At 40.9% G+C, this 24,800-nt stretch overlaps 1 protein-coding gene across 2 annotated transcripts in view; it reads right to left on the reverse strand.

The window, feature by feature from the left end:
* AFF3 (AF4/FMR2 family member 3) overlaps positions 1 to 24,800 on the reverse strand; it is a 318,221-nt gene that overhangs the window by 84,381 nt on the left and 209,040 nt on the right. For both annotated transcript variants that reach the window (XM_032100355.1, XM_032100356.1), the window contains exon 8: positions 3,868 to 3,919. In XM_032100355.1, coding sequence (XP_031956246.1) covers positions 3,868 to 3,919 — 52 coding nt within the window. The remainder of the gene's footprint in view (positions 1 to 3,867; positions 3,920 to 24,800) is intronic.

Genomic DNA, 24,800 nt, shown 5'->3' on the forward strand with positions numbered 1-24,800 from the left:
TTAATATTTCACCCAAGACTGATTTAAGTTATCCAGTGACCTCTACGGAGAAGAACAAGGTATTATAATGGGGACTGTTTCATGTGCTATGCAACACTTCAAAGAACCAAAAGGCAATAACCACTACAATTCAGTACTCTGAACAATCTTAAGTACAGTTTTGACATCTTCATGCTACAAAGCTTCAGATGCTTTCTGGGAGAGACGATGATGAAATTATTACTCTATGTGTTATAAATCAGAGTGAATTGGCTCTTTAACTTGCAGATTTATGTTAACTACCTTGGTATCTGCTAATTGCATGCTCTTCAGATATTGATTGGGGATTAAAAAGTATATTTTCTTCAATCTGTGTGGTGTAAAATATGCCAACAGGAAATTTTCTCTCTGCATATAAGATCCTATGATCACTGCCTGTAAAATTGAAACGATCAGTTTAAATGGATAAACTATGCTCATTAAAGAGGAAAAATACATTTATGTAATTAAAATTACGAGATTAATATGTGTGGATAATGTAATTACTGTGGGCACACGCATACTCAGTTCAAACCCAGCCTCTTTGGCTTCTCCTGGGTCTGTGAATCTCACTGCCTTAATAGCTGGTGTTGAGGGAAGGGTTGGGAATGCTTTGCCCACTGCAGTCTCAAAGCTTTTAATCATGCCTCTGCCTTGCATCTGGCCTCCCTCATCCATGGCTCACATTCCTTGGTTTGGTCACAGCACTCCAAATGCCAGCCCTGAGAGCACAGAAGCACCTGTCCCCCCTTTCCACCACTTCAGAAACTTCCCATTCGCTGCTTGGCAATTTCAGACATAAATGCAAAATCTCCTCCAAAGTTTTCCCCCTAAACTTCCCCATTTAGAAATCAGAAAATTAAAAGCTTCCCTGCTTGTGTACAGCTCACTTTCAGCTCTTTGAGAAACTGGACTTCTTGAATAAGTCTGATTGCTCAGAGGTTAATTTATTACATGAGGAATATCTGGGAATCTCTCATGTACTGTTCCTATTCATTCATCTCTGATTTCTTTTTTTTCCTGTTCCTGAGCTCAGGAGATACAAGATTAAAGAGCCTCTGAGTCAGGAAGTAAAAGGAAATGAGTTCTCCTGCTGACATTTAAACACGGGTTCATCTGAGCAGCTATTGGAAGAAAGAATCTGTGTTACTCTTTTGTTGTGTCTATATCCTGCTAGGTGGATGGAAAGGTAGTGTTTTGTTTTTCCAGCAGGTATATTTATTTAGGATTGCTCATTAAGCAAACCTGCAGGTCTCAGCTGAGGTTCTACAAAGCATTTCATAAAGCAGGAGCCAGCCTGTGCCCCTGGGAGTTTTTTGTCTGTAGAGTCAAGTTAGGAAAAACATGTGACTAGGAAAGGGGACCAAATAACTAAGTAAATTCCAAAGGTTGTTCACGCTAGGTCCTGTGATGATTAGAAGTGAGTAATGGGATCTCAGCCCTGCTCTTTGCTGCATGGCTGGTGAGCTCTGTCCTGGCTCTGCAGAGCTCGCTTGAGCACTGAGGTGAAAGACCCAGCCTGCATCAGCTGCATCTTGGAGCCCTGGTGACTGAGCGGAGAGCTTGTGTAGCACACGAGCACACAGAAGATGTCAATAATTACAAGTCACAGTGCTAAACCAAAGGTCCATGTGTGCCTGCCTGATGGGCAGGACTTTTCCACAATCTCTCCTCTGCCTAAACCTACTTGTTCTTTATGCACCATAAACACTTTCACATGTCCTTTTCTGCGTGCTATGACACAAACCAGAATTTTTTCTCTCAGGCTCTCTCAGCCTGTCTTACTCTGACACCCATTACTCAGGATCCTCTCTCCCTGCCTGAAGGACATCTCTCCTGGCCAGCAGCTTGTGCCTCCCTATCACCCAGCCCCTGGCTGCAAGCATCATGGCACCTTGGTCTGCTATTGTTACTCTTCAGACATCCCTTCCATCCCTCACTTTACTTTGCCCTGTGCTGTCTATGAGCTGTATTTTAAGCCATCTAGACAAGCAGGAAGAGTAATTAAACGTGAAGTGTTTCAGAATGAAATATGTTAAACAAAAAGAAATTGTATAAATATGTAAATAATTGAATCTATGTGCTGAATCTTCTTAACACCAAGAAGCTTTGCTCAAAATAGATGAAACAATGGTTTAGTATAAATATTAAAAAGTTTTGATTTACCTGTTGTTTGGAAAATATTGTAAAATAGAGACATCTAATAACAAGAGTTAAAGAAAATCCTGGAAGAACTTCATGCCTATGTACCTAAAATTATTTGTCTAAGATCCTGAATTTCAGAAGTCTAGATACCCATCCAGCCTACCCATCTAGATACTCTAGTTACCCATGACTGAAACAAGGTTTAGCCCCAGCCAGCAACAGTACCATGCAGCTACTTTCTCACTCCCCCTGCCTCAGTGGGATGGGGAGGAGAGGCAGAAAAAATAAAGTTTGTGAGTTGATATAAGAACAGTTTAACAGTTGAAATGACAAAAATAATAATAGTATAAGAATAATAATTGCAGTGAAAAGGGAGACAACAAGAAGAGAGAAATAAATTCCAAAAAAGTGATGCAAAATACAATTGCCCAGCATCCAATGACTGATGCCCAGACCATTCCCAAGCAGTGATTGGTTCCTCCTAGCCAGTTCCTTCTCCCAGTTTATGTACTGGGCATGATGTTCTGTGGAAGGGAATCCCTTTGGCACGTTTGGGGCAGCTGTCCTGGCCATGGGCCCCCACAGCTTTTGGTGCACCTGCTCACTGGCAGAGCAGGAGACACTGAAAAGTCCTTGACTCAAGGTAAACTCAGCAACAACAGAGACATCAGGGAGTTATCAATGTTGTTCTCACACTGAACCAAACCAGTGCACTGTACCAGCTACTAGGAAGAAAATTAACTCCATCCCAGCCAAAACCAGGACAGAAAACAACATTCTATCTGTGAGATGCAACCAGGAGCAGTACTGCCCTCATATGCTCTGGTGAATGCATGGGTCGTGTATTTTAGGGAAAGAAGGAAGGGAAGTGGTTCTTGGCCTCTCATTCCCAACCAAATCATCCATGCCAGGATACTGAGAAGGAGAGAGCACAGCATAGCACTGCTTGGCAACGAGGCACTCAGCTGGTCATGGGAAAGTCAAGCTCCAGCCCTATTCTACTGAGTCCTTAATTGTTTAGACAAAACACAGCAATATTTTAAGGAAATTTGGGAGACACCTCCTACAGCCAACAAAACCCAGCTCTCCTGACACATGGAAAACTTTGGATGGTGTATCTGCTGCCAGTCAGATAGTTTAGAGTCTTTAAAACACAGACAGTTGCTGTAATCGCTGCGTTATGGAGTGAATCAAATACACAGCCAAGGCTTTTTCTCAGTTCTCTTTAGCTTTCTTAGCAGGCATGGGCCACGCAGTGTCAGGACCAAAAATGCTCAGAGGAGAAGCCAGGGCTGGGGGGATGCCAGAGGCAGGTAAGAGATAAGCAGCCCAGCAGCTAAGCCCTGGGGCCTGCTCATGACTGCAAAGACGGCCTGAACTCTTAATCCAGAATTCCTGTTTCTCCCCTCCTTGGCCACTCTTTAAAACAAAACAAATTCAAATCAGAAGGAAGCTGATACAAAAACCTTCTGGGTCACATCAAGGTAATAAATCAAGAGCACTGCAGCCCGTTCCCTACCAATCCAGCAGTTAGCACACGCAGCCTGGCTCCGAGCAGCAACATCTGTTACTCCAGTTACACTGCTGCCATGTATTTTGATAACCTTTATGTATGTTTAGAAAAAGCATTAGCAAAATATTTGCAGTAGCTCAGTCTCAACATGAAACATGCTACAAGTAACACGTTACTTGTCTGGTTCTTACCTGGTCATTCTCCTCTTCATCACTGCTTAACTTCAGGTCATCTTCTAGCATTCTGGAAAGCAAGCAGAATAAATTATAACTTATCAAAATGCTTTAGATTGGATATTTTCTCAGAGCTATTGTAAATATTTAATAATGAAAACAGAAAGAAAATATATTTTATCCCAGTAACTTTGTAGCTGTGACACTTTATATCTTATCCAGTTGCTATCAGCTAACTTCTTAATTAATTTCCTGCTATTGCTGCCTAAGAGAAAATGTTTATTAGAGTAATAATGGATTTTGCAAAGACTCTTATTATTACAATTACTGAAAAACAATTTTTGTATGCTAAAAATAGTATTTTTGATGCTGACAGGTCAGTAGTCTCCCTGAGAGGAAATTTTTTGTCCATTTGGCTTTGAGCTTACAAAACAGAAGTAGATGTTTACACTGGCAATAGTGCACCACAAAATAAGGTTCAGTGATGTTTCCTGAAGGCCACTTTTACTTTATTTCATGTTTGATGTAAAATTGACATTGACTGAAACAATTAAAATGAAAATATATTGTCTCAGAGCACTAGAGTATCCACAGGATTTCACTGTCATGTAAACATAGAAAATAATGCATCTTTTCTAATGAGGATTTCATCCTCCCTTCCCATATCCTTTCCTCAACTTGCTTAAACTGGTGCACAAAGAAGAGGAGTCTGGTTTTACCTCCATACATTTTTTTTAGCAATCTAAAATTAAGTAACCAGCAGTTAAAGAAGTTGAAGAGATGCAAAGATTTCCCCCAGTGCTTGAAAAGTCTTTGAGAATAGGACCTGTTTTTAAAAAGTGCCTTGGTAATAATAGTAGTAATTTGGAAAGTTGCTAATTTTTCTCACACTCTGTGAAAAAAGAATCTGTAATTTCATCTCTGCTCCAGAGGAAATCTTGGTGAGCAATTCAAACACATCCTGTGATGTGGGTGGTCCCCGGAGTGTAAGTATTGCAAGAAGACCTATGTAGTAATTTCAAACCACCTCCTTGTACTTGTGCCTAGATCTTCCAGGAGCGTGCCTGAAAAGCATGACTCTGACATGGGCTACATGTGCTAAAAGAGCAGAGAGCCTCACCACACTCTCCTCAGCTCCTCACTGTACGTACAGTCTCTGCCTGTTGCTGCTGTCACAGCTGCTTCCCTATTTCCCCACGGCACCTTTCAGGGAATGTAGGTGTATAAGAACAGAACTGGGGGTCAGAGCAGCAATTCTCAACTAGTTCATCTCTTAAAGATTCTCCTCTTGCTTTTTTCCCACATTTCCTTCTACTTGTGCCAAGATTCCTCCTCTGTAAAATCAACGTATCAAGTTCAGCAAAATCTTGTTGGAATGCAGACACCTCACATATACAGGACACTCATTGAGTTGGAGGGACTTGACATCTCACAGCAGGACTTGCCTATATTTTATCTTGAAGTATGTCCATTGTCAGGAAAAAGCTCTCTCTGTCATCTCCCAAATCAGCAAAGCCTTGATGGCTGTATCAGTGCAGGCACTGACCCAGCTAACAAGCCCTGCTGAGAAGTGGGCAAACAGGATGGGTATGATGACACAGGATACAGCTCCTAGGAGTTAAACATGTCAGAGAGGCAAAGGTTCCTGTAAACACCACGAGATCCATACTGGCTTTGGATCCCATCACATACAGAGATCCAAACAATCTTATAATTGCTATTCTTTTAATTAGATCTGTTTAGGCCATCCCTGAGAAAACAGTACTCAAAAATAGAAAGCTCAGATCTGCAATTCAGCACCTATGTGATGAAATCTGCACTGATAGTGATTTAACCAGAAAGTGGTATGCTTGTGTGAAAAGCAGAACTCCCAGGGTGTCACTGCCTGCTCTCCCTTGACTTTGAGTGCGTGAATTTCTGCTAGTGATGTGGTAGTTAAGTACATTTACTTTAGGCTTAGCAGTTTAGTTCTTCTCCTAAACGGTAGCTGAAAAATCAAAAGCATATAATGAAACATTCTAGATAGCTCTGTGTATTTGTGTCCTGTATTTTTGTATTAACATATAAAAAAGTGTTTTGTGAGCTTGTCATTAGAAGCAACTAGGATACATTGAAGCCTTTGGGTTGTGTGGAGGTGTGAGCCAAGGAGTGCAATCCGGTACCATCCACACAAAAGGAACAACAAACCGCAGCACTGGTGCATCAAACTCTCCTTGCTTGCACATCTTAGCCTCTTTATTTTCCCTGTCTGTTTTTCATTTCAGAAGTGCTGCTTTCCAAGAAAAGCACTGCCTGCCTGGGGCTTGCGGCCCCTTTTGGAACTACCATCAGCCTACAAACGCACTCCTAACACTGGGGATAGGAAAAACCAGGTCATCATAAAATGCTTGCTTGCTTGCTTTTTTTTTCCCTAGAGTGGGATCTGGCTGGCCTGATACATGTATTTGTCACAAGGATGTATCAGGTTGCCAGTGTACAGGTCTACCTTGTAAAGCAGGAGTTGTGCAGGTATAACCTCTGTGCCTGAAAGTCTTCACTGGTTCCGCACAGCTTTCACTCTCAGGTGAGGCCCTCAGCCCTCATCTACAAAGCCACAGCCAGAGCAGGACACAGTGTCACCTGGTGGGTGAAGCTGAAGCTGGCCTGGAGAGAGAGGCTCCTTGGGCACCAAGGCAGCTCTCACAGGCCAGGCTGAAGCACACCCGGGGTGAGGAGGGGGTGTTTATATTACAGGGATTCCATTTTGCAGTAAGTGTCTTCAGTAAGGTAGATCAGTTTTGAGTATGGACGCTTTTGAGGAATGTTTGAAAGAAAAATTCCACAACTGGACCAGCAGACCCCACTTGAAGAGAGTGAGAACAGAAGAAAAATACTTTAAGCTCACAAGAGGCATTACATTAAATTGTAATTTATCTGAAAAGCACTTTGATACAGATTCAGCACAGAATGAGCCTTGATACACCCTGTGTTAGCAAAGCACTTCAGACCATGTTTAAAACAACCCTTGTTTGGGATGGGGTTTCTTTACATATTCTGGCAAACTAGTATAAGGATGGAGAGACAAGCACAGACAAGCTCATGTGCAAACGCAGCCTTTACGCTTTTATCAGAACATGCAAAATTCAGGCCAGTAAGTGACATCATTCATGGACTTTCAGATTTTTTAGAATGAACCTTGCTTTGATGTATTCAGACACTGATAAAGAGGTAAGTAAATACAACCTTGTAAACAAAAGCTAGAAAAATGAAGTGGTACTCAAAGCAGCTCTGAAAAACACATGGCACCACTGAGGGCTTCTGCACTTGAAAAGAGCACATACAGCCAGGAAGTCACTTTGCAGAACCCAATTACACATTTTTAGTGAAATCTCTGTGAGGTCGTGGAGGCAGTGAGGGGTGGGCTCAAGCAGGAGTGCTCATCACACTCTAATTAATGCATTTGTTCCTTTCTCTACAAAGAATATGACAGGTAGAGACATAATGAAAGGAAATGAGGATGGGTTTGGGATATTGAGAAAAGCCTCAGCAAGCCAGGTGGTTTCATTCTCCAGTAACCAAGGGGTTTCAGCCTGGGGTGATGGGCCATTCAGTTACAGGGAAAAGGAGGGGGTGTGCAGGCTTACTTACATGCAGTGGAAAATACAAAGTGGTCTAGAGGGCATTGATATACAACATCTGCCAGTGTCAGTGTGTCCAAATCTCCTACACAGCGTATTAGAAAGCCTGACCTGTTTTAATCCGAGGGTTGCTCACTGCATTGGTTCAGAAGGGTACTGGGGCTGGCGTAGCCATGTGGTGCACTGCAGAGACCTGTGGGACTCCTGTTCATCCCAGCATGCCAAAGAGCCAGGAGTTATTCCTGGTCAAAATTACAGGAGATTTGGGATGGAAGGTCATCACAGGCTGCCAGGGAACCACATTGCTCAAATGGAATAGTTGAGATGTGCAGCTTCACTGTTTTGTCTGCCTTTTCTAGTGATTTGTTGCTGCTGGAAAGCTCAGTCCCAAGCAAGTGTTATCTTCAGCCCCAGCCAGAATCCAGGGAATAGCAGGAAGACATCTAGTTTCTCCTCTGCAAATTAACATCGAAGTAACAACAAGTTTCAAGTGTGAGGGTAGAGTCAGGCCTTATGTCAAAGATTTCTGATAGAGCTGGAAGATTCTCCTTCTGAGAAGAAAAAGCTGCTGGGGAAGGAGATGTCAACGGTGCCATCTGGAGGAGGTCGTCCTCAAGAGCCAGCAGAGAATCTGTTGTCACTTTTGACGTATGGAGCCAGTCTGAGACAGTTCCAGCACAGCCCTGCTTAGGAGGATATCTGTTTTCTTCCACACTGAAGACATGCTTCAGGCCTGGAATTATCCTTCACATCTGCTGGTGCACATGAAAGAAGCAGCAGGCATCACACCTTGTATTTCACTTTAACCTCTGATAAATTTCACATTCCTTGGCCTAATGTCTTCTTTCCTTCCCCCTGCAAAATTCTTATTAAGGCATAAAACTCTCAAAAAATTCCTCTGTGTTTTTTTTTCTTGTGATTAGAGAGATTCCCTTTTGGCACCTCAAGAAAGGTTGTACAAATGAGGGACAAAACTCTTTATGTCCCTCTGGTGGTCTAAGCTACTGTACAAGATATGGTCTTTCTTCATGATAGTGTTGATAATTAGAAAAACCAGGAAAAAAATCAAGACGGGAAAGGAAAAATATTGATAGTAATTAATCATTAACACTAATGCTTCAGGAGAGATCATGCCAATGGTTTGTGAGCGTGGGGCACAAATATATGTATATTGCAATTGTCATTTAAATAAATTCAGAAGTCACCATTTTTGCAATCTGTAAAAGATCTCCTGAATGTATTAATCTGATCAACTATATTGTCCCAGTTTAATTCTAGGCAGCATCTCAGTTAGAATACCGTGTTTATTATGAACTGCTATGATTTCTGCTCATTATGGAGGAAAGGAACTTCAGTAGCGGAAAAATACTTGGATTTTAGCTGAAGAGGAACTCCACTAAGCAAAGAGTTGTAATGAAATATCAAAATAAAATAACTAAGTGCTCATTCGAGTTTATGCTACCACAATGTTTCATTCTGAATGCTTTTGGAAAATTATCTTATTTTTCAATGTACAATATCGGCATTTTATTTTCTTTCCCATAAATGCATAGTGACCTTTCAAGAAGTGGACATTAGTTTTTATATTACCAGAAACCCAGAAAGTAAATAGATATTATTCTAAGTTGCAGTATGCTAGAAGACTTTCAGACTGACCCCATATGTTTAAAGTCACAACTGATGCACGGATATAGGAGACAAAAAGTATTCCCTCACACTATAAACCAGCAAAACAAAACCTTCCCAGAGGCACAGCACCATGTAAGACCTTTAACTCTTGTCCCCAGCAAAATGAGAGAGAATGCCAGGTGGGAATATGATGTTCCTACCCAGACTGTGCCCTTATGTTACTGGGATTGTTTCAGCTACGAGTGCTCACATACATAATATGACTTAAGCTCCATGAAGACAAATGTACCTTCAGTTTCTGGCTGTCTTCCATTGCTTTCTAAAAGAGAAATGCAAGGAAAAATATGCCTGGTAAGAAGTACAGAGAATTCATAAGAAACAGATGAACATGTTTCCTTTCTTAAAAAAAAAAAAAAAAGAAAAGAAAAAAGAGAGAGAAAAAAAGGGAAACAAATGTTGTTGCTATTACCTTGGTTACTTGCACATAACAGATGGCCAGTTATACTCACTACTTACCTACAGCCAAAACAGGTATTTGAAATAGCTTTGTTTACTAATCCTAAATATAGGAGTGGCTGGTTTTATACAGTAGTAATTTTTAATTAATTATATTCTGATTGCTGAAATTATTTTTCACTCTAGTGCTATAACTGATGCAAATGTTTCACTTTGGAAAAGCTCATGCATTTATATTATCTGAGAAGTGTAGTATTTATTTGTGTTTTATACAAAATAAAGTCAAAAGCTTATGGATTAGGGTAAACAACTAGATCAAGAGGATATTTTATAAGTGCTGTAATAGAGCTTTCAGGAGGCTTGTAAGACCTCTGCAAGCACTGCTTGCAGCATCTAAAATTCACTCTGAATATATGATGTTTAAGTTGTACAAATCCCCCAACAAACAGTTTGTGCAAGTTCTGCTACACAGAAACAGGCAGAAAAACATGATTATATAGAATATCATCAAATCTAATTAAAAACAGAGGGAGAAAGCCAGTAAAATCAGGCTGGTGAAATATTAATGCACTTAATGCTGGAATGAAGCCTATATATCAGTGTGAGATTTAATGCCAGAGTGTAGAATTTAAATGTCTGAAAAACGGACTCAGTCTATAGAAATAGAATTAGCAATTCCAATAAAAAATAGATACTCTGAAGGAAAAGTCTTCTGTCCTTGGCTTGAATCCATCTAGGCTGGTCTACACCACTCTTCAAAACCATTTAAACCAGCTAAATGTTCTGCTAAATTCCCATTACACTGATGGTCTCATTAGAAATGCTAGGCAGACCTCTCCAAGGGATACAGCCATCACTCTCTCCTATGAACAGAAGCTGAAATAAGGTTTCTTCTGCAGCAGCTGCCCCAATGAGTGACTGTGTTTGCCCTGGTGATGTTTTTCCCCTTTAACGAAAGGGACAACAAATGCAATTGAATCATACCCTGAATTTTCCAACTCCTTGGCAGGGTGGTGAGAAAGTGCCCCACAGATCACAGCACTTCCTGAGAATGATGTTTGGGCAGAAGGATCCAGAGTACCTCCTTAAAAATGAGAGAAATTCAGGAAAGCAAGGAAACAAACCCCTGTGAGGCCACTCTCTGAGCAAGGAAGCCACCAAAAAAATGCATGAATACTCAGAAAGAGGGAAGACAGCAGCTCACGCCTAAGTAGTCCAATCACTCTGACAGCTTACCAGAGTTTCATGGCTAATCATGCTCTGTGTGACAGGAGGAAATACATTTGAGGAATAAAAGTTTTGAATGTGCTGCTCGCAATCTTCGAATCCATTTCTTGCCTCCCTGCCCGTGCACCCCCTAAGCCTCTCTAGGTGTGATTAACAGTTATTTACTAATGCTCTCCCTCTAATTTCTGAGCCATTGCTGATGCTGCCACCTAAAAAATATTCATTTCAAAGGTGAAATGAAGTAAGAGTGCATGAACTGCAGTACTGCCTCTGTGTCAGCCATTGTGACAGAAATCTTGGGGAATTTAATGTTTCTGAGACAGAGCTGACACTGCCAAGTCTCCCTGCTGAATGTGCAGCATCTGATTTTGTACTCAAGTGATTATTTCCTCACAAATGATCTCTTACTGCCTAATCCCAAGTGCTACAAGCATCTGTCCTTATGCTGGAGTCATCATGGGGTGAGCTTTATGTCACATTTCAAGGTACATCACAAATGACCCTCAGATTTTGCCAGCCAGTGGTCTTCCAGCCAGTGTCTGTATGGTGACATGGAAGATCTGAGGTGTATGGATACTTCTGTCTAGCGTAGCTGATTTTAAATAACTTATTGTCTCTAGACACTGTTCAGCTTCCTGTCTGTCTAATAGGCAAACCTGCTTTTTCTCATGTGAAAAACATATTTATTGACTCTAACATTATTACAGCTTTAACACTTCCAGCTAATAAGGGGCTATTGCTAGAATTTCTTTATTATTGTTGTTTTCATGTACCTTAAGAAACCCCATATTCTCATTGCCCTCGAGCTTTCCTCTAGTATCGTCCATTCCTTTTATCCATCTTCAGTATTCTACATTTTCTTTTTCAGACTATGTTTCATGTATATGTATTCATATTACATATATTTAAATTTCATGTCTATTGCACAGATTGCTTTTTCACTTCTAATTACGACTTTTACTTGACCAATGAAGCTGAAGCCACTTTCAGTAGTTGTTTTTTGTCTTGATTGTGGAAATGCAGCCTTTTTCTAACCTAACAAACTCTGCTTAAAAAATTTCAAGCTTCCTTGTCTCTAGACTTTTCTACCCCATCAACTTATGGTCAACAATTTCTATGCTTTGGGACACCAGCCTTTCCTTTATTTGTCTAGCTTGAACATAATAAAATCATGGTCTGGTTCACAGGCAACCATATGTTTCCTATCCACTGACCAATTTGTCTTTATTCAAAGGAGGGGTGAGAATGTCTGGTGAAAAGTCGTCAGTGCTAGAAAGTGCCACAAAGACCATCTACAACCTTCACTCCAATTTCACAGCTGTCTGTGCTGGAAGTCTGGTGATACCTTCCAAACCAGGACCTCTGGAATCCACCTGATAAACCTGCTTTTCCTTTCCACATTGATGCTGATGGACCACCTTCATCCCCTCTTGTAACTGGAGTCGATATTCAGTTGATATTCTGTCTCTGGGATAAAGAAGAAGTTTATTTGACATCCTGAGCTGGAGCTTTCCATGTCAAGAAAGACTAGAGGAGGAAAGGAACAGTTCCCAAAGGCACATGGCTGGCTGACTGATACAGAGAGGCTATTGCTGAAGATATACATGGCACAGGAACATATGGCAACTATACCTCCTCCATTCCCTCTGCAGCTCTAGCCAGTAGAAGCACATCTGTGAAAGACACACCAGGACCCCCAAAGTTTTCAGCATTTCCTTTCAAATACTTTGCCTAGCCATTTCCTGGAAAGTCACTAAATGTATTTTACTCAGTCCCGTCTGCAATACTTATAGCTTCATTTAGTTTTAATATAGTTATAAATGGGCTGTAGCGGCCTGCTTTTTTTAATAACTAAGTAAATGAAACCCTGTCTGTAATAATAAATGAACCATCCATCTGGGAGGCCTCCAGTAAAAATTTCAACAGGTATTTATTGCTCCTTTATGTAAACAGTACTCTGGACAATACAAGTGATTATATTCTCTGTCAGCCTTGTCAGGAAGGAGACAGTACAGTTTTGGATGAAGTTCCATAGCATACACACTGAATTTAGAGGTTTATTTGACTAGATGGAGAAAAAATGATTAAAACAAGCAAATAAACAGAAAAGAATCCAGTTGGCTACTGTGAAAGGAAGCATACCATTTTATTTAAAGATACGGGGTGCGAGGATTATCTATAAAAAATGGACAGGTCTGTAGTGCTAGAGACTTCTCACAACTCCAGATGCTACACAGACAGCTCCCTAAACAACCCCACCCCCTCAAAAGTGGAAGGAGTTTCACTGTAAAATCAACACCTTACAGTGACTTTAAAATATATTGTGCTCTTATAGGTTCATATATTATGGAAGAGCAGTGCCTCGGGAGAATCTCCAACTGGAGTGCAAGAGACTGAAAATCATGCTATCCATCCCTGAGGGTTATCCCTTTCATTCATGGACACTGTTCACACACTGGAACGGGCAATAGCATGACACTTTTCAAGTAATGACATTTTAATTTAAAAAAATCTCATTGCCAAAATCATCTTCATACCACTGTTATATCCCAGCTCCTAATTACACAACATTACATTCCACTATTGTTGGAATAATACAACGTCAGAATAAATTGTCAAGTAACTAATTCAGTGTGTAGCAAGAAGGGGAAAAAAAGAAAGAAACAAGAGGCAGAAAGACCTGAAACTCATGTATGGCCAAGGTGATGTGCTATCACTTGATGCTGAGGAGTGAGCCGTAGGGAGTTCTGTGCATTAAATATGCAGGGGCCATTGTGACTTTTGTCAAAATTTCCAGCCCTCAAATTTCTGTGGGAATGGGCTTAAACCTCTCCCATGAGCAGATTTCTCAGAGACTTTCATTTTCAGCCAAGATAGGCACAGGGAAAAATGCATTTTTTTCCTTCTGATGCAGACTGTAAAAGGAAAACAAAGCTCTCTGCCGAACACCAGGCAGATTCTGCCCCACGGTGCAAACCGATTGCTCTCCTTATGAGACCTGCACCCTGCATGCTCTGCTCAGAGAGAGAGGTAGCACTGCTCCTGAAGCTGCCTCCATGGCCAGGGTGTTTCCAACAGGGCTACCAAGCTTACCAAGCTTAACTTACTAGGAGATAGCGTGTTAGAGATAGTATTCTCTTGACTCCTCTCTGCTTTTGATATGTTGCAAGATGCTGAAAGAGGAAAAGATAATCTCAGCAAGGCAGACATCTCTGAACTGATAGCAGTCCCACAAAAATACAGGAGTTCTCAGGTTTGCTTGAGGATGGGCTGAGGGAGGGAGGGAGGGAGGGAGCTGCTAAGGGAGTGCCAGGACATGGGGCACAGGCTCTGCAGGAACAGGGAAGCTGGAGGCTGGCACTGGCACCTGGAGCAAGCTCATGGCCATGAAGTTCACTGCTGGGGCAAGAAAACACGTGCAATCTGTAGTGGTCAGATAATTCCTTTGCTTCCCATGGAGCAGCAGCGAAAGGATGGTTACTCATAGGGTCCCATTAATTCAAACTGCACCGGTCGAGGTGTGCACGGGCTTGGCCAGGGCCTTCCTGGCACCGACCCTCAGCTGCCCTGGGGCCTGATGTCACCAAGTGCTTCTGACCTGCTTGCTTCACTTTGAGATAACCCCTTCTAGGGTGCAAAATGGGCTATTCCTCCTTATTTGAAATAATCTCATTTGGACATAGCAACAGCAAAAATAATCAGCTGAGGGCTTCTCCTTCAGAGAGAAGAGTTTTATTCCCAGCATTCAGATGTGCTGTGCAGAAATACACCACCTGGATTCCAATATATATGTATTAAAAAAAAAAAAAGGAAAAGAAAAGGTATTTTTTCTTAAAAACACTCTTTGGAAAAAATTATGAATTTAGCTCTCAAACAGTAAACCACACTATATCTCCTCTCTAATGTCTCTTTTAAAATATACACCAGGGAACAACTCTCATAACTCACTCGACACACACTATCTTATGAGTTATAGGTCAGTCATCTATGCTCAGAGTGTGTGTTGCACTTCCACACAACCTTATGAATTTTCCATCCCTCATCATTCATAACATGTCAGAATATCTATTACAAACCCTTGTTTGCAAGGAGGGCTTCTATTTTCTCCTTTCGTTTTATCACTGCTCTTAAATTTTCTTCTGGACACCAGCTTGGCATGCTGGCAGTACCATGCTGGCAGTTTCTGAGAAAAAATCAGTCAAAAATTCTGTCAGGTTGTAATGTCACTTGCAAAGAAATATCCTTTTTTAACTAATAGAAGTAGTGTATAAAAATGAATTAGGCACAATTGTATTCTGATTGCCAACTTCTACCACCCAGCTGCTAACTACCACAACCATCTCATAAAAAAGAATAATCTGGAAGTCTAAATGATGTCTGATAATGCTTTCTGCCATCCTAAATCTTTGGAAATGTTGAATCGTCTTGAGAAAAATGTCAACAATATTTTTTCACAAAGGCTCAAGTATGGACAAGACTAACTAAAGTCTTGTGTGAGGGATTTAGAGCTGAGGGAAATTTTCTAACATATAGTTTGGCCATTAAGAACAGTGTGAGGACCAGCCAAAATGCTTGGCAATTGCTAGATTTGAGCACTGCTTTTCCCTAAATAAATAAAGAAGTTTAAATTCTATGTAAAATGATAAATTTCAACATTTCTGAAATGCTGTACTTTCCTTTTCTTCTTTCAAAAATATTACTTTGAAATATGCTTGTATCTAGTACTGAAACAAGGCTGCCCAAGCACTTTCAGGAGTAAGGTAACCTAAATGAAATTATTAGCCCTGAATGTATTTCTTTTTCATTTTGCTGAGAAAATTAACAAAACTATTTTTATTTTCAGTTACCCCATATGATGTTTATTGTATTAAACAAAATATCAATTACCCATGCTGATTCAGAAGCAAATTTAATTCAGTCTGCAAAGTTCTAAACCTAGATTTGTTTTGAATTTCATATGGGTGCCCAATACTTACTAGCTTCTTTCAATTTTTCCCTCTCATTGGCAGTTAATAGAAACTTTCAGTGAAATATTTTTTTTTGTCATCAGTTGCCAGACTGCCATTAATAGAAGCAAACATTCTTAGCGGTGTTGTGAGCAAGAGCTGGTATGAACCAATCATACGGGAGACGGATTCTCAGATTGTTACGTGACTGAAAGGGAGGGATTTGTGTTGCTGGCTTTCTAGTTTAGTTAGTTTGTTTGTTTTACAAAATCAGATAGGAATAAAGACCACTTGCTCAAATCTACTCCATTAGATAGCTGGTTGTTTGGTTTGTATGTTTGACATTTATGATTATCTGATACTGTGTTCCCAGGAAAAGAATTCTGTGTGGGCTCCTACAGGATCTACCTATGGCCTCCACCTTTGAAAAAATGGCTTTAAGCATCACTTAACTTGCTATTATTTGATGTCAGCTTGAGTCCAATCAAAACAATCATTATTATTTCAGAAGTACTTTTGGGTGTGGAAATAAAATATGCAGGACTTAATATTGACAGAGCTGTGAATAATTATCTGTTGATATTTAAGTAAGAATAAACCCTACAGATAATAATGCGTTAATTTAGTACACCTGCAACTGGTTTGTGATCAAATATTGTGTCTGTATTATGCAATATATGTTCAAAAAGTCATATATACAAGGAATGACATGACTTTTGAAGAATTCAATTTAGTAGTAACATTGTTAATGGTCAAAAGTAGATCTCCTGAACTAAATGTATTGGGTTGCTGTCTTGGGGTGACCAGGACAGTTACTTTTATCATCAGTGCCACTCTAGTAAAACCAGTTTATCAGCAATTAATTTAGCTCACTATATTACCTTCAAGGCAAATGATTTTTACTGGTAAAAGAAAAAACTTCAGATGTACATGTTATATCAGGCACTTAAATACTTTTAGTGCTGACAACAGCAGAGATGGCTGATAAAAATAAGAAATAAAGTAGGCAAAATGTAGGAGACTGACAATAAAGAGCTTTGAAATATGTAAATAACTTTCCAGAAGTTCTACAAACCCTTAGACTATCTCCAGCGGAGTGTTTATTAGTCTAAAGAAATCATTGTGTACTTTTCAGTGTACTACAGAAAGGTTTTTCCTGCTCCAAAGATGCAGCAAACAGCCCTCATAACATCTTTTATAAATGTCTTGAATGCTTCAAGTTTATTTGCAATTTAAAGAGGTGCCAAAGAAGAACAAGGAATAAAAAAAGGTCTGTCAGAATTTTCTTATTGATACTTTCTCCCATTCTTCCATCTAGCTGAACACCAAAGCGTGAGGACTTACTCTCCTCATTACCAGGATCATTAACTAGTATGAAATAGGACCCATCCTATCAAGACAGGTACCAGTTTGTTACTGGGCTTCATCCTATGGCACTGTTTTCTAGTGAGAGATCTCTGTGTAGGTACATTTCCCAACACCCTATGAAACCAGAGGTAAGCAAACCCATGATAATTCTCAGTCACTCAGAAAGAGGATTAGAGGCAAAGAGATTCGCTGTTTTTAAACAAAGTCACAATACACTGTTCAGTGAGATTATGAGCTGGGAAGGAAACTCCAGGTCCTGCTGGGAAGACATAGGCACTGCCTCAGATGTACCCATGACCCAACATCTTACACTGCTCACTCTCGACTTCATCTTTGGAGCCTGCACTAGGAGAAAATTTTAAGGGAAAGAAAGCCAAAGATGAGGTGGGAAGGTGAAGAGGTGCTGAAACAGTATCTTTCTCCATATCTCTTCTATCAGAGCTCAGCAGAGCTACCAGAGCAGAATATGCCAACACTCAAGAACCTCTAATTTTCTGGCAAACAGGCATTCCTGCCTGAGACAGAGCGAGAGGGTTTTATGTAAAGAATGCGTTTATTAATCTGTAAAATGTTGCAAATGAAAAATAAAATTGGACTGGAAGATTTCAATTTTTTCCAGAAAAACCCATAACATTTGACCCATTTTGGTATTTTAAATCAAAATTTGATTATTTTAAGCTACATGTGAGAGATCATTCATTCCGAACAAGGATTTGTTATATTGCTTGTATAGAGTAGGATTAAATAAACTTTTATCACACTGGGACTTAACTCTTGACGTTCTTTACTGCTACACTCATGCAGTTATTAACCCCTAAAAGTCTTTGGTTTGGGCTGTAATTGCTTCTTCCATTAGTTTTTGTGAGATCTGAAACTGCACTCAGAAGTGCCCTTTAAATACTTGTTTTTTGGTGGAGTTTTCCCCCCATCCTTGTAACAGCCATGACAATTGGGCTGCTAATTATTATCACGAGATATTAAAAACCCATTTCAGCAGATGTGTGAAGGAGCAGCAGATAGATGCCTTCTGCACCCCTGCTTGGGACCACTGGGGCTGTGCATGGGATGTCAGTGCAGCTGTGGTGATGGTCCCTGCCTGCCTGTCAGCTGGGGAGAGTCTGCTGCCAGCATGGCTTTCTGTGGGAGACTGTCTCTGTCCCAGCTCAGCACCAGCATGGCTCTGCGACCAGGCAGGCAGGCAAGCACACCTGAAATCAGCCCAAGCCAATGCCATACTCAGAGGCGTCCTTTGCGAGAAGGGGTGGGTGAAAATTAGCTTAGAAGGATGGCCACGCCTTCTGCGGTGCTCTGGGGTCTGGTGGCTTGGAAATGAGGGGGGGTGGTGCCCACGGCTTGCAGCAACTACCCATGCACAGGTCTTGGGGCTACTTTGGCTTCTGACGCAGCTGAAATACCAAGTACGGAGACTTTGTCCCACAGCCCCAACTCTGAGGCTCACAAAAGGTTACATGGAGACACAGGAGGTGCCCTTCTCCAGCTGCTTATGGCTCAGGGTCAGTCCCTGAGGAGTTCTGGGATGGTACTCAGGGCTGGGGCGAGGGACACTGTTGCACATGGCCCAAGAAACCACACCAGGGCTTGACAATGTTGAAGACGTGGGTGAAAGCACACAGAAATGAGTGCCTAGCTATTTAACAACAATCATGGATATTTAAGACTGAAACCCAAGCCACAGCCCCATTTTGGGGGTTCAGGCACAAGATAAGCCTCTTGCATCTTTGCTTGGACACCACTCCTGAGGTGTGAATGCCCTCTGACACCCAACAGCAAGAGGAGGTCAGGGAGCAGGCACTGGCACACCCTGCAGGGCATCACTCCTGTGTACTGTGGCCATGCTGGCCCTGAGCTGCTCTCCCTCCTCTGAGGACTGTGCTTCATCTGCTGTGCAAAGATTGAAACCAAGGAAGGAATAAGGAGGAAAGTGGTAGCGAGAACTCACTTTGTGGTTTCAGCTGTGAGCATCTTCAATGCTCTTCAAAGGTGGTGATGCTGCTGTATCACATTAGCCCCCTGTACAGGTAATGAATGGGAGCTGTATACTGTGAGCATTAGATCATCAACCTCAAAGAGATTTAGGGGGAAAAAATCATAATACAAACTGAAAAATAAATACATGCAGACTGGGACATAGAAATATGTCTTTTCTTTAGAATGCTGATTAATGTTGCATCACAATAGCCCCCAAGGCTCATTTTCCTATTTGTAAAAGGGTAATAACTATTAGCTTTACCAATGTTTGTAGCAGGCTTTGAGGGGGGTTGTGTGTTCAAAAGAAATACTAATGACCTGAAGAGGTCATTAGTTTGGGGATATTCTGTTGGACTGGCACCAAATCTCCTCTGACTTTGCCTAAGAAATCATACAGCAAAGAGTGAACTTTCATCTGCACTAGCTTCAGGCATATTTGAAATTACTTAAATGAATGTAATTGCGAAGTAATTTTATTCCACTGTTTTATAGCAGTTTTTCTGTTCAGCCAAAGGCAAGACTGGCAAGCCCTTGAAGGACAGGAGGCTGCTGAGAGGATTATATTTTGTCAGGACTTCTCAGCACTGGAGGACTCACCTCATCTCAGCAAACAGCCCATCACACAGGACCACCAACATGAGCCCCACCACCAGGCGGGGTAGCCCTAATTTACACCATTTGCACTTGGTCTGAGCACCTGATGAGGTGCTAACTATAGCAGGTCTGTGTGACATGACTATAGTCCTAGAGGTAATTTCCTACACCTTATTACCACATAATAATGGCCTCTTAACAACCAGGCTAATCAAGAATTAATGAGGCACTAAAACACTTTTAGGAACAATGAAGGATTTAAAAATTTCTCTTATGTGTTTTATTTAAAAAGCAATTAATTTAACAGTTACTGCCCTTACTTTGGAATCATATAAAAAGTCTTGATACTTATCAAATGTTATCAGTTGAAAGGTTTTATTCATTTATCAGTTATTTACTCATGTGAGGCTGCACATAACCTAAAGAGAGTAGAACCAGATCTGGGCCCTGTCTGCCTCCCTTGTGTAATTCCTTTTGTCTGCTCAGGCACTCCCTGGCTCTCACACAGGGAGGCCTGTTTGTCCAACAGTAAAGTACAACACCAAAACCAGACCAAAGTCAGCCCAAATTAACACTACTGCCAAAAAAGGGGTTTTTTTCTTAGCTCTGGAAACTAAACTGTCAGGGTTTTGGTTTGTTGTTTGTTGGGGGTTTTTTGGGTGGTTTTTTTTGTTTGTTTTGTTGGGGGTTTTTTTTTGGGTTTTTTTTTTTTTTTTTTTAAGGAAGGGAGGGTGCACTTAAATGGGGAGACATCCTTGATGGAAGTTTTTGAGAAGCTGAGTGAAATAAATTGGGGGAAAAAAGTAGGGCTAATTCATGCTGCTAAAGGATTTCATATCAGTGACTCAATGCTGAATTAAAGCCTGAAAATATGTGCCTTTACCATCAGCCTGGAAGGGATAATCAAAACAAAAACATGTTCAAATTTGACTTATTTTTTAAAACTTCCTTCTGTGGTGTAAGGGTGGGGGTTATATCCTGGTTTGCTGAGAAAATCCCCAAATAGATCATTCTGTGACAGCTAACAGTTATGGTTATTAATTCCACTGCTGACATTGAAATTATACTGATTCCCAACATAATGGATGAGTAAATAGCACATTAGAAATTCTCAGATGCTTCCACATTTCCTATGCAATCAAAAAAAAGAACTCCCTCATTAAATAATACACTGTCAGAAAAGGCAATTTGATTAAATAAACCTATCTGTCAATCATGCCTAAAGTTATAAAAGGAAAACATTTTATAGCTAAGTAAAACTTTTCTCCATATTAATCTCTCTGTCTCTCTTTTTCTTTTTCTTGTGTGATTCTTAAAAGAGAAGTAATGGAAATCTATGTGCCCTAAAGGAAGATTGGAGCAATACCTGGGCACCTGACAAAGGAGTTAAAAGTTAGTCTTTACCATGAAGCAGAGATGACATGATGGAAGAATCAAGGGGGAAAGGAGGCAAATGATGACATGCACTAATCCAGAAACCTGAGCTACTGTGGGTGTGTTTTTTGTATCCTGTGTTACATATAGCTCTTTATTTCTTTTCTGTTTTTCAGGAGACATGGAGACATGTTTTGTGGGGCAGAAGTAGAAAAGGGGAGGGCCCACAGAGGTGAAAAACAGTAAGAAATAAGGCTGCAGGTGATGGATCCTGGCAAAACCAGGGATGGGATGGTGGGAAAACAGCAGAGAGGGTGCAGCAAGAAAGAAAATGAAGGGAAAAAAAGCAGAAGTGGTGGGTGGCAGAGGATGGACAGCAAGTAAAAAGAGTGGGAAAGAAATCAGAAATCATCCTGTGCATTGGGTCTAGGGAGCCCAGGAGTACCTGGAGACTGGGCAGGGATGTGGGGCTGTTACCCAGGTTTGTTCTACTGGGGTCCCCTCTGCCCCATCCACAGAGCCACACTACCAAAGCATCAAACACGTATTCTCCTGTAGCAGCAAATGAGGCCACACATTACCCAGCTGCATTACAACAACAGTGGGGTTAATTTTTCATGCTACTTAATTTCATCAACACTGTGGGCTGGGGAGAGGGGAAGAGTTGTGTAACATGGTGTGATGGGTGGAAAGTCTCTGAACGTCACTGTGTCTGGTGGCCAAAGATGGAAACAGGGTCTGGCGGCTTCCTCTCCTTGGCTTTGGGAGGCAGCAGCTTCTTAGGACATCAAATACTTAATTAACTGAGCTGCAGAATTGTAGGATAAGATTCATACAGTTCCTTCTCTGATGGGAGAGTGTCAGCCTGGACCGTGCTGTTCTTGGTGAGTCTTTAAAGCTAATGCAACTCATACAGAAGACATTCTTTGAAAAGAACCAGAGATCTATTTGAATAAAAACCTGAGTGGATGACAAGTACATGCAAAGCAGTAAGATGAGATTTTAATTTCGCTCAAGTAGAAAAACATAAGCGGCTTGAGCAGGAGGTATTTGCTTTCCAGCTAGGCACCCAGGCTTTTATGTTCTTCAGTGCACAGAAAGAGTTGTTCTTCTCATAGTGAATTCATAGCTCTGCAATGTCATTGAGCCAAATGGGATCATGCTAAACAGATATTTGGCCATTTCTGTTAGATAAAGATAAATCAAAGTAATTTTAGAAGGAGGGCTGTTGCTTTATATAATCTTTTCACAAGGCCTGGAGATAATGGTTATTAAGTCATCCACCTACTTTTGTCTGAGGGAAATATATACAAACTTGGAATAATACCAGTATTATAGGTCCTTCTATAAATCTTACCTTTAGCATCCAACTTTTTTCCCACCTCTCATTGTTTTCGTATTTTGTATGTCTTTATATTTGATCTGTCTTATGTGCTAGATACAGTAATGAAACTCCTAAAATCCTGGATGAAAGTCTTCTGTTACCATACCTCTGATCTTCCCCCTTCTCTCTTTATTCCACTGTCTCCCAGGCTTCAGAGCTCGAAATCTGGTCCCCGATTCCTGCCTACTCAGCATCAGTCACAGGATGCTGCTGTGGGTGCTGCAGGGCTCCTTACCAGAGCATGCCTGCTGAAGAGTGGCATTGGCCAGCCACTCCCAGTCAGTAATGAAATCCATGTAAAAGACTCAGGGAGAGGTTTCTTTCTCTTGAATACAAAGCCTTCAAGAGTAAAATTCTTCAGGGGAGGACAGGACATCCCTCCTAAGTTGACCGTGTGTCTCCTGGCCTCGGAGCTGGACCGCTCACCCACCAGAGCCGTGCTGGGATCACTGTGCTGCGGGACGCGATGCTCAGTGGGCTCATGGCAGCTGTGAGGGATGTTGAGGAGAAGCAAACCTCCACTCTGACAAACACAGGTTCCTCTTTTTATCTCTTGCTCGTTCCATGTGCAGTCACTTTGTAGCAAGCCCTTTTTTGAACACATGCAAGTCATCCCACTTTACTGAGGCTGCTCACAGTAAAGCCTGCTGCTCCCAGGCAAATGCTTTTTAACTGAACTGGAGATGGGCAGCACAGCACAAGCAGAAATCTAGGTACCCACAGGAATTCTCGGTCTTTTAAACATTAATACTGAAAGAAGTCCTGCTAGAAGACATCATGCTTGTCTATAATTATTTATGAGATCAAAATCTTCCTGTGTGACAGAGGAGAACCCAGATTTTTTTTAACAGTTTGTGGCAAAAGGCTTCATTGTTTCTTCCACAGAAGTGTATAGAAATTGCTGTTGCTTACAGTTATTACAAGTATTAAAGTTTATGTCTCATATTACATTTATTGTATAAGTAAAATGTGGATTTTACATGAGCAAGGACCTGAATTGTTTCTTAAGACCAACAGTTAAAACCAGTATAGACCAGAGTAATGAAAAACTGTTTTTGAGGTTATGTCAATGATGTTCTGGGGTTGCCGGCCCCAGACCTTTTCCTTGCTCTTTTCTGTATTTGGCCTCCATCTGAACTACATCAGGACAGGACACACATCTGGAAGCCTGCCTCATCTCCCTGGGGGACTTCAGAACAGAAGTCCCCCTCTATGCCTACCTAAATGCCACACAATTGGTCATCAAACCAGGTACAAAAGGGCAATTTTCTCATTCTTTGTCTGTATTGTGCTATTAAATACTTTCAAGATATTATTTGTGCTGATTTGTCTGCTTTGGTTTGATAGTAGGAAAGCTGATGGTGAATGTACAGGATTTTTACCCATAACTGCACTAAATTCTAATACAATTAAATATATGGTAAGTTCACATGTTTATCAGGTAACAGATCAGTTCTGTTTTAATTTAGTCTACCTGATCTATCACACCTCCTGGAGTGTGTCTCTGAAGAAAAATGTCAAGTGACTCCTTTTCTCTAGCAACAATTGCTTACAGTTTATGCCATGAAAGGGGGAATCAGCACAAATGAATCCTGACAAAATATCTTACAAAACTAATAAAAATCAGCATGCAGAAATGCCAGCTGCAATTGCACTATTTTGCCATAAAAGGTCTGTGGGCCAATCAAACCATGTGGTTGTTTTTTTTTTTTCCTTTGGAAAAACTAAGCTTTTATCTTTGTAAGTCAGTGGTACAGTTGCCTTGATTTTGGAACGATCAGTAAGTATAATCCTTTTGAATCTCAGGAACAATATACCTCATCCAAACCTTTGTCCTGATTCATCTCCAGCTTTGATAGCTTTGGTGTGTCACCCTGCTTGCTTGTCAAATCTATCTATCTAAATTGCCGATAAATATATTCCACATCTCTTTTGGGAGATGAAGCTTGTCTGCATGCTAAACAAAGAACAGAATGCAAAAAGCCAAGATACACGCTGAGATATAATATTCTCCCTCTTAAAATACCACAGGTGAAATGATAATGTGGAAATATTCTTACCCTGAGGAAGGCAGACTCCAGTTGTAGCTTAGCAAATCAAAGACCAGAAAACTTGCTTGCAATAACATCCTAACAAATCCAAAGGGTTGCTTTTTCCCCAGTTAAAAAATATCCGCACTCTGACTTTTAATCCAAATCCAAAGATTAAGGCAGAAGAACTTCAATAATTTGTTTAGTTAGGTATGAAAAGTAATGTGTCATGAAACTGCCAGCCTGCCACTATAAAGGTTTAAAAAAATCATAGCTATTCATGGCTGAACAGTCGGACTTTTCCACACAGGAAAATTCATCATCATTTCAGGTTTCA

The sequence above is a fragment of the Corvus moneduloides genome, chromosome 2, assembly GCF_009650955.1.
Source record: "Corvus moneduloides isolate bCorMon1 chromosome 2, bCorMon1.pri, whole genome shotgun sequence".
NCBI classification, from domain to species: Eukaryota; Metazoa; Chordata; class Aves; order Passeriformes; family Corvidae; genus Corvus; species Corvus moneduloides.